General features: G+C 39.0%; 1 protein-coding gene across 2 annotated transcripts; it reads left to right on the top strand.

The window, feature by feature from the left end:
* Positions 1–218: 218 nt before the first annotated feature.
* Positions 219–3,643, top strand: PPDPFL (pancreatic progenitor cell differentiation and proliferation factor like). Of its 2 annotated transcripts, XM_072852511.1 has the most exons (5): positions 219–342; positions 470–565; positions 1,454–1,543; positions 1,635–1,734; positions 2,156–3,643. In XM_072852511.1, exons 2-5 carry the CDS (start codon positions 511–513, stop codon positions 2,166–2,168), a joined length of 258 nt encoding a protein of 85 aa, XP_072708612.1. In that variant the 5' UTR covers positions 219–342; positions 470–510; the 3' UTR covers positions 2,169–3,643. The 2 variants fall into 2 exon arrangements, with proteins under 2 accessions (XP_072708612.1, XP_072708613.1); XM_072852512.1 differs by having other exon boundaries at positions 255–565.
* The last annotated feature ends 5,679 nt before the right edge of the window (positions 3,644–9,322 follow it).

Genomic DNA, 9,322 nt, shown 5'->3' with positions numbered 1-9,322 from the left:
CCCACAGGGCAGAGAGTAACTAACTAACGCAGCAGCTGCTAGTCCCCGCTTAACGCGCTCCAGAAAAGTGCTCGGAGATGACACCCGGAAGAAGGACGGAGGGGACCAGCGCAGGGACCCGGCGGCCGCGGCGGGCTGTCCCGTCCCCTCCCGGCCCGGGCCGGGGCAGGGCGGCAGCGTGCCGGCGGCTGGCTCCGTCCCGTCCCGCCCCACCGCCCCCGGGGCGGGCCGCCCGCCGCCGCGGCCCATATAGGGGCGGCCCGGGCCACCGCCGGCACTCGCTGTGGAGGGAGCTCGACCTCGTTCTTCCCTCCCGACGACCGCTTTCCCTGGGCGACGCAGGTGAGCTGCCGGGGCCGGCAGGGCAGGGACCGGGGCGGTCCGCTGCGGCCGTGCCGGGGGCTGCGGGCTGCCCTCCTCCTCCGCCGGGCGCGGCTCCCCTCGGCAAAGCGCGTCCTTCCCCCTGCAGGCTCCTCCCGGAGAGAGGCGGTTTCCCGCCGCGCCGCTGCCATGGCCTCGGTACCCTCCGCCGGCTGCCTCCTGGCCAAGAACCAGTACTACAGAAGTAAGTGCTCGGGGGGGCCGGAGCTGCCCCGCAGCACCCCCTGCCCCCAGGCTGGGGGGCTCCTCTGGAGGAGGGAGGCTGAGCCCCCCGAGCCTCTCCCGAGGAGATGTCCGGGTTGTTGCCGCTCAGGAAAAGTCAGAAAGTGTTTCAAGTGATGTCTGGGTGAGCTGGAGGCAAAAGGGTGTCTTTGCCTGGTAGCTTTTAATTGCTTGGGGAGTCTTTCATTCTATCAAGGAACTTCAGTTTTAATGAGTATCAGCTTCTGGTCATTAATCTACTTTTTTTTCTGTTTAGAATTGTTCATTAGGGATATGTAATATCTATTTTTTTTAATTATAAAACATGATATAGAAAAAGTGTTAGCCCAGCGAATCCTGGCTTCTAGGTGTACTTCATATTTACTTTGCAGGTTTAGACAGAACACAAAATCAACTTACATTTTGTTTCCAAATATGTGAAATACACTCTCAAACCAGGGACTATCTGGTGTATTAGGATCCCTCTGTACAGCATGGTTACTGTAGTGAGAGTATAGTATTTAGTTGTATCACAATGCAAAGTATAGCAATTGGGTTGTTTTGGACTTGAATATTCAAGAATACTCATTTGTCTTGATAGCAATGTGTACATGATAATAAGATTTGTCACTGATTTCAGTGAAAGCTATGCAAGCAGATCTCAGTATGCTTTTAAGTGAAGAGTAAGTAGACTGAGGTATCAACTTATATAAAACTGTAGTAGAATGGTGTATAAAATAGAGAAGTTAGACTTTGTAGTTAAGTAAACTTATCTTTTAGAATGCTGCCTCCAAGATAGCAGCAGGTCTGAAAGATTCTTGGCATAGAAATAGTGTACTCTCTTGAAACATTTTTTTTCTTCCACAAACAGCAAGACAGAACTCAGAATCCAGTGTTTCTTCCAGCTCCTCCTGCTGTTCAGATGCTGTGAACATTACAGACCAGGACAAAGCATTTCATGGTATTGTTCCCTTCTTTCAAACAGTCTTCTAGTTTTGCCTGTTTGTTGTTCAGCAAGCGTCTAATGGTGTGGGCTTTTTTTCCTTTTGCAGGGTTACCTGAATTAATGGATAAATGTTGGTGGATAAAAAGCTTTTTCCATAGTGAACCATCTCCTCCAACTGTTGGCAGAAAAACACTATCAGCAAGCAGGTGAGTCCTGTTTTTACAATGATGGGGATGACTTACTTATTCAATTTTCCTTTTGGTAAAAGTGTTACTAAACAAGTTGTAATCAGCTAAAACAATCTGGGGGGTGCAATGCTATTTTGATGACTTAAATAGATGCTGCAAGTGTACAGCTATAGAAGCTTCCCATGTTTTTATTTTAATAAATGAACTCATGCTACTTCACATTTAAGCAGGTGCTAGTGACTATTACTGTTCTACATTTATAGTGATATTTATTTAATCCTCTACCTGTAGTACTTGCACACCCACTTATGCAGTTTACCCATTTTACTTTATGTTAAAAAGCTGATATGAATGCATTCAACAATAATTAGGCAGATAAATATATTTGAGGAAAATATAATGATAATTCTACTCATAACCTTTATATATATTTCTGCAGTACCAACAGTTGAATAGAACAGCATACTGGCTTTACTGACTGAGATACTACGTACAGACTTGTTTTTCCAAGAGGCTTGGGATCTTCCTAATGTCTGGGTTCAGCTGCAAGAAGAAAACAAAACCTTTAGGAGAGTGGAAAAGTGTATTTTCAAAATATTTGTCATAGCTTAAATGATATTGCTTAATGGACATGTCCATGGCCTACCTTGTTCATTACAGAGTTGCTATAATTTGAGATGTCTCTCTAATGGAAGTTACCTGGATTAAACATCCTGATGACTTGGACAGTTAGAGAAAAATGACAGTGAAAGTAAGATATTGTAGGTTTAGGAGAAGCATGTGTATTGAATGACTTTGCAATGGGTGATATTGTTAAGTTTTACCTTTAAGATACCAGCTCTATAGGCAGTCACACTGATGTAAACAAGATTCAGGTATGTAGAGCAGAGTAGGACTGCTCTATGGTATATGTTTTCTATCAAGTATTTGTGTACCAGTTACAGGGAGTAAGTTTACAATAATGCTTGTTAATAGCTTGCTTTTAGAAAGCCTGAAGAAACACAAAGAAACAGTGATTAGTATGGTCTCTTTGAGCAGGGTGCATAGATCCCAACCTCAGATACTCAGGTACAACTTTCATTCATATCTACGCATGTTGGTGTTTGAGGACAGAATAAGAGATGGACAAGAAACCAGTAATCCTAACAGACACTGACATCTTCCAAGCTGAAGAGCAACCTTAATCAGAGTTGATAGTACTAGCTCTGTTTTACTTTTAGATTATGCTCACCTGCTTTGCTGTAGCTTAAAGAACTACTTGTTCTCAAGTGACTAATCCTATCAATATTCACGACTGTCTGTCAGCTTAGTTATGTGCTAGGTCTAGCAAAGTGTTCAACTCAAAGTAATCACATTAATGTTATTAACCAAGTCTACCTTTGTTATGATTCATGATCTTGAAAGATACTGTAACATAGCTTCATTTGGTCTTCAGCATGGCAAAGCAGTACATCAGATTGTTTATTCTACTGGGTATGACTGAAATGCATCAGAGGTCATAGAACATAACAAGTATTTGGCTGGATGATATTTCTGTAAGTTAGCTGTGCAACTGCTTGATGTACTGTCACTAAACGTACCTGACCTTTGTCCATCACTGGATGAACTAACAATAGCAAACATTAATACAGCAAACACTTTTCATTATAGGTTAATGGTTGTCATGGTTATGCATAGGCCTCCAAAGTGTATCAAGTGACTGCTTCAGGAAGCTTATAGCTTTGGTGGAGACCATAAATGCAAGGCACATGGCAACAGAAAACAATACAATTCTGAAAACATTGTTTCAGGGATCTTTAAATTGACTTGTTACATATCTTTACTGCTATTCTGTAGTTTAATCTTTGCCCTTTCTCTAAGTGTACAGAACAAACTATTCTATTTTTTATACTAAGATTTTTTTTTATTAATAAAGATTTAATCAGTGTTTGGTCTGACTTATTTCTGGCCTCTAATAACAAACTGGTGTTCAATGTTGCTTATGGTGTGTTTGGTGGGTGTTTCTTTGGGATGTGGGTTTTTGTGGTTTTTTGTTTTGTGTTGTTTTAATGTGAAGTATTAGTAAAATTTATAATTCCTCACATTCTTCCTTTAGCCACTTTAAAGTCTGTGAGGTGAAGGAGTGGTAGAATGTAAGACAGGAAAAAGACCCTAACACCTCTTTCTGTAACATCGTGTTGTAAAGGAAGGGGAAAAAAGACTCAAACTGCTAGTGGAAAGAAGGTGATTGTGGCTCTCTTTGAAGATGTCTGAAGCCATAGGAGAAAGAAATGCTGTAGCCTTTATTGTACATGAGAAATACAGGGTTCAGAAACACTGGAAAAGTGCAGTGACAAGCTTCTATATTGCTCGCTGTGTTTAAGCTCCTTCTGTCCTTATATAGTCAGAAAGTGGGGTGCAGAACATGCTGAAAGAGCTGATAAACTGTAAAACCCCCACTTTTTTTTGAGGAGGGGGAAAGGCTGGACGAACAAGAGGAGGGGGACTGTATATTGTTCGCATTCATCTGCTTAAGCTCTGTGAACTACTTGTTTTTAAATAGCATCGTGGTGATGGAAAAATCTGTTCTGGAGAGATGCCCTCATGCCATCCTCATCTTTTACTGGAGCAGCACTACTGCCAGCTTGTAGTTATTTGTGCCAGTTCTTCAAAGTATAGTTATCCTGCAATGAATCAACTCTAAGTAACATCTAATGTTGCTATGACAAACTTCTGAGAGGGTATGGCTAAATGGGACATTAAAGTGCAAGCTGTCAAAGGGCTACATTTTGTTACATAATGGTAATAAGGAAACATCGATTTTCTTAAATTAAATGTCAACATAATGTAACTTGGGGGGGGGAGCCAAAATTTAAATGATTTAAAGAGAAGCCGAGAAAAATATGAAGGGGGAACTATATTGTATAGCTTAAACGCAGCTTAGAATAAGAAAAACAGGAAAATAATATGATTTTAATACCTACCTGGGTAAGACAGGTACAAATGTTTGATCAAGATTAGTTGTAGTAGAACAAAAATGTTTTTTCCTGTTAGAAGGACTATAGGTAAAGATTTATTTTGATGAAGTTAAGCTTTATGTTATTATCCATCTGGAAAAAAATAAGTGTCAGAAACAGGACTTGTGCCAGCATGTAAGTACTAAGTTAGATCCAACTATCATCACCAAATTAGGAACGGAGAGGTGGACTTGAAAAAGACTTTATTTTGCTTTAGTGCACATATAGCAGTGATATTCAATAATGGGCTTCCATTTCTTTCCTAAAAGGAAAACCTAAGTCGTAGTCTACTGGTCCTAGTAATACCCCATTTTAGTAGTCAAAATAAAAGACAAATCTTACATCATTTGCTTTGGTTCGAGAAGGATGAAATCTTCCTTTTGAGCACATTTAGAAAGAGAAATTAATTACCATGAAGTAATTTTGTTGTGGTTTGGAAGAAATACCATAAAGTTGCATTTCTTTCCAAGGATTTTCTTGCCTGTATGTGAGGTAAGCAATACTACATATTGTGGATGGACAATAGTAAGGATTAACTGTAAAGAGTATAGCTACTGCTATGAAATGGGATTTTTTTAGGTATACTAGCCTTTTCTGCAGAAACAAAAATGATAAATGAACCCATTTAAGAAACTGGTTTTCAATATAAGAATGAACAGCAAATCAAATGGCAAATCAAACTCAATGTGAGTTGTTAGGAATAAGTAATTTTTTTTCTAATATGTGCAGTGATTAAGACTCCCATAAACAATGTGCTTTAGCATTCCTTCGTAACTTCTTTGGAAGGGTCATTCCTGTTTGTGGTATTACAACATTCTGATATTTTAAAATATATGCCAATCCCTCTTTTTTTTTCCATTATCTTAACTAATCATACATTATTTCTTCTTGAAGGCAGACTCTCTCTTATTGTCACTTCTCAACTCTTCTGCAAAGGAAAACCCAAGCAGGGTTCATTCAGCCATTTCTACCAGGTTTAATGTTGTTTGCAAAACATTTCTCAGATTTTTGCACTTACAGCTGGTGACTGAAAATTTTGACCATGGCCATGTTCAGTGTCCTGGCTGACTCTTCAGTGATGGACGGATTCTGTCAGATTTCTACTGTCATGCACTCTGTCATATGTCATTTTAAGCTGTTCTGGCAGTAGCAGATGTGAAATATACTGTATGTAATTACTGGAAGATAGGTCTTTGTAATAGAAAGAGGCTATCACTAATAGGGAAGAGAATCAGATCAGTATATTGGGAGGAAGTCAGGGGGAAAGCATTTTTTTTTCCTTTTTTCCGCTTCTATCTCTCTCAGAAACTGTGGAGAAAGAAATCAGTTTCCCAGCCCTATGCCAAAAGAGAAGATTCAGCTCTCAGTTACAATACTCAATGGTATCTTCAGAGATACTCTATTGACTTTTCTCAAAAATAGTTATAAAAGTGCTTGTAGTCACGATGACAGGACATGATCTGGACAGAGATATAATATTTTTACTAGATAAACTCATAACAGGGAAAAAAAGGGCTTGTACAGTCAAAAAGTTGTTGCTTTTCTTAGCTCTGTCAGCCACTACATCTCCTTAAAACTTTGCCATCTTTGGCTTCAATAAAATTAATTTTCACTTATACCTGTAAAGCAGAACCCTAATCTCACTTTACTTGTTTAGTTGAGGTAGCAGTATTGGGTGCAAGATAAAAATGTTTTGTCAGTTTGTGGGGTGCACTGATGTACAGCCTCTACCATAACAGAAGAGGACTGACAGGACTGGCTGGACATCAGTCACTCTACTGGGATCATCTCCTGGATAGGCTGAGGCCAGGATGTCCAGGAGAAAGGCATCAATACTGGGAATAACTTTTTAAAAAGACATTATTCAGGTTTTGGTTTGTTTTGGGTTTTTTTTTTGCTGTTGCTCTTTTTGCAACAAGTGAAAAACCATCTCATCCTGACTTTGAAGTAGTCAGTGATGGAGAGCCCGTAAAACACCCTAGTAAAATTTTCAGTAGTTGATGACACTTACCTTTGAAGATGTTCCCCATTGCTGCCAACTTGAATTTCTCTGCGAACAGCAGTTCAGGGGTTAGTCAGGAATGCATGACAAATAACAAGCAGAAAAGTTTTAAAGTGCTGATTCCATCTCCTTTTCAAGGATCTTGACAGTGATTTCGGAAGAGGTGGTATCATTTTGTTTAACCCACAGCTACACTGACTTCAAGAAGCAGTTCAGCACAGTAGGAATGGATCAATAAGTGGAAGCAGCTGGAGATATGCTTTTTGTTTCTGAGCGTCAAAGCTAAAAGCCAGGCTCTTAGAGTATGTTTCTCACTCTGCAGTTTACTTATTTCAGATTAGGCGAGGACATACAAACTATTGCTAAGTAAGCCAAATGAGAAGGAAAAAGGTGATGGTGCAGTTTTGGGATGGCATAAAAATGTTGGTCAGTTTGAAATCTGGGAACCTAAACCTCATGCTTTAACTTGACTCACTTGAAAATAGAATTTAATGAATAGATTCCTTAATATCTCAAATCTTAATATGTTTAAAGAGTTCTACCCATTGCAACTAACTACTTGTATGAAATAGCACACCAATTCACATTTTTTCAAAACTTAATTTTAAAATAATTGTCAATCCTCTCTTTGCTGACATGTATTGTGCATTTTTTTGATTTTAATTCTGTTGTCACATTATATATAGAGTAGCATCTTCATCTCAAAAAAAAAAAATTAAATTTTGAAGAAAATTTTGGACCCTATAGTAGGTTCTTACAAGAAACCTATTTCAGATGTAACCTCTCTTTCTAAGAACCTCTAAATTGCAAGTTTCACTGCCTCATAATAGTGCAGAAGTGAAAGGATAATACTAGGGATAAAATACACAATGAAATAAGTTCCTTTGAACAAGTATTTTCCCATCATATTTTAACCAGGTTAATTTAATGTTGTCATGACTCCAGCTCAGACCCACCATACTTTTAAGTTCAGGTGAAATCTAGAATTACTGTCGAATCACACTGACAGGATGCATTAGTGGCTAGACAATTTCTCCATGGCAGTAGTAGGTTTGAGTGAAGCCTTGAATGTAAAAGGCAAGGTAAATGTACGTTGTATGTAGTAATCCTTTCACATTCTGTCACTATAAAATGCCTGCCTGCAAAATACACAATCAATTTGGGGAAAAAACCCAAAACACTCCACCAACCCCCCCCCCCGTTCTCATTCTCTGCTTTCCAGAAATGTATTTTTCTAAGTAAGTGAAGCATTAGTTGCTTTGTATTTCTTTCTAATTTCCTTGCAAAATAATGACAAGCTGAAATGCATTAAGCAAACAGATTGTTACTTTCACTGCTTCTTTTTCCTGGTTGTCATAATTATTGTCCTACATTAATCTTATGCCATTATTGCTTAATGTATTTGGTGGGGGAGTAGTTTGTTCTCTGTTTATCTATCACCATACTGTGAATGTAACAGGAGTGCTATCTGGAGGGGGCAGCTTTGTGGTGTAAACACTTTTTAAACACCTACACACCATTAAAACAGAGCTCCAGTGACTAAGCGGGTCAGCTCAGACCTTCTGAGATAAATGTGTGCAGACTGTAACTCTCTCATGTAAAGACTGATTTTTATTCTGCATTTTTACAACATAGCATTGGATGTTAATCTTGAAAGGTGTCAACTGCTAGGCATTATAATATTATATGAGGCCTTTATGACTAATTCTGAAAGTGGATGTCCTTTCACTTCTTTTTGGACATTAAAGCATCAACAGCATTTATTATAGATTTTAAAGGAACACTTGCCCTGAGTAAGGACTAGGATTTCTTGACCAAAACATTCCTCAACTGAGAATAGGCCTATTTCTATACAATATCACTCAAATACTATGTCCTCCATATATTTAACTTGCTCACTCTCACAGCATTTAGTTCAGTCCCAAACAGGAAAGTCACCTGAGATTTATTTAAACTGAAGCCCATTCTTTTTCAATGTCACCTAATGCTGAAATCCACTGAGATCGAAAGTGCTTTTCACAATAAATAAATGTAAATTCATTGGTGGTGGATTTGAATTCAAAAAGTAAAAAGGTCACAAAGTGAACAGTTGTGATACTCTTTCCCACCTACCTAAAATCTTAAGGATACACATGTATAGGAATTACTATGGCTCAAAGCATCACAGAGTTTAAGTTTATGTCAATGCTCATTCACTCACTCTCCTCTCCCCTGGTTGCTCTCTGCACTAATTAAAAAAACTTTATTTTCAAACCATCTTTTAGCACCTGCATTATAGGAATAATACAGAAATTATATAGACAGGACAGCCAGGGCAAACAGCAGTCCCTTCAATCCTAGAATGGGTCAGCCTATCTCCAGGACTTTCCATCTCTGGTTAAAAAAAAAAAAAAAGTAGTATTTTGCTGTGGCCAAGAAATAATCTACACCGTGTCAGAAGCTCAGAAAGACCAGGCACTGGTATCATTTATATTGAGCCAACTCTCAAGTAAGGAAAATGGATTGAAAGAATCCACAGCCTCACTGTAAAACACAACCTTTTACCTCAATAAAACCTTGACTTTTTGGCTGAAAAATAACATCCCTGAAATATGTTGACAGGATATGT

The sequence above is a fragment of the Ciconia boyciana genome, chromosome 2 (assembly GCF_034638445.1).
Source record: "Ciconia boyciana chromosome 2, ASM3463844v1, whole genome shotgun sequence".
Lineage (NCBI taxonomy): Eukaryota > Metazoa > Chordata > Aves > Ciconiiformes > Ciconiidae > Ciconia > Ciconia boyciana.
The sequence above is the reverse complement of the archived record's forward strand: the minus strand, read 5'-3'. Positions and strand labels throughout refer to the sequence as shown.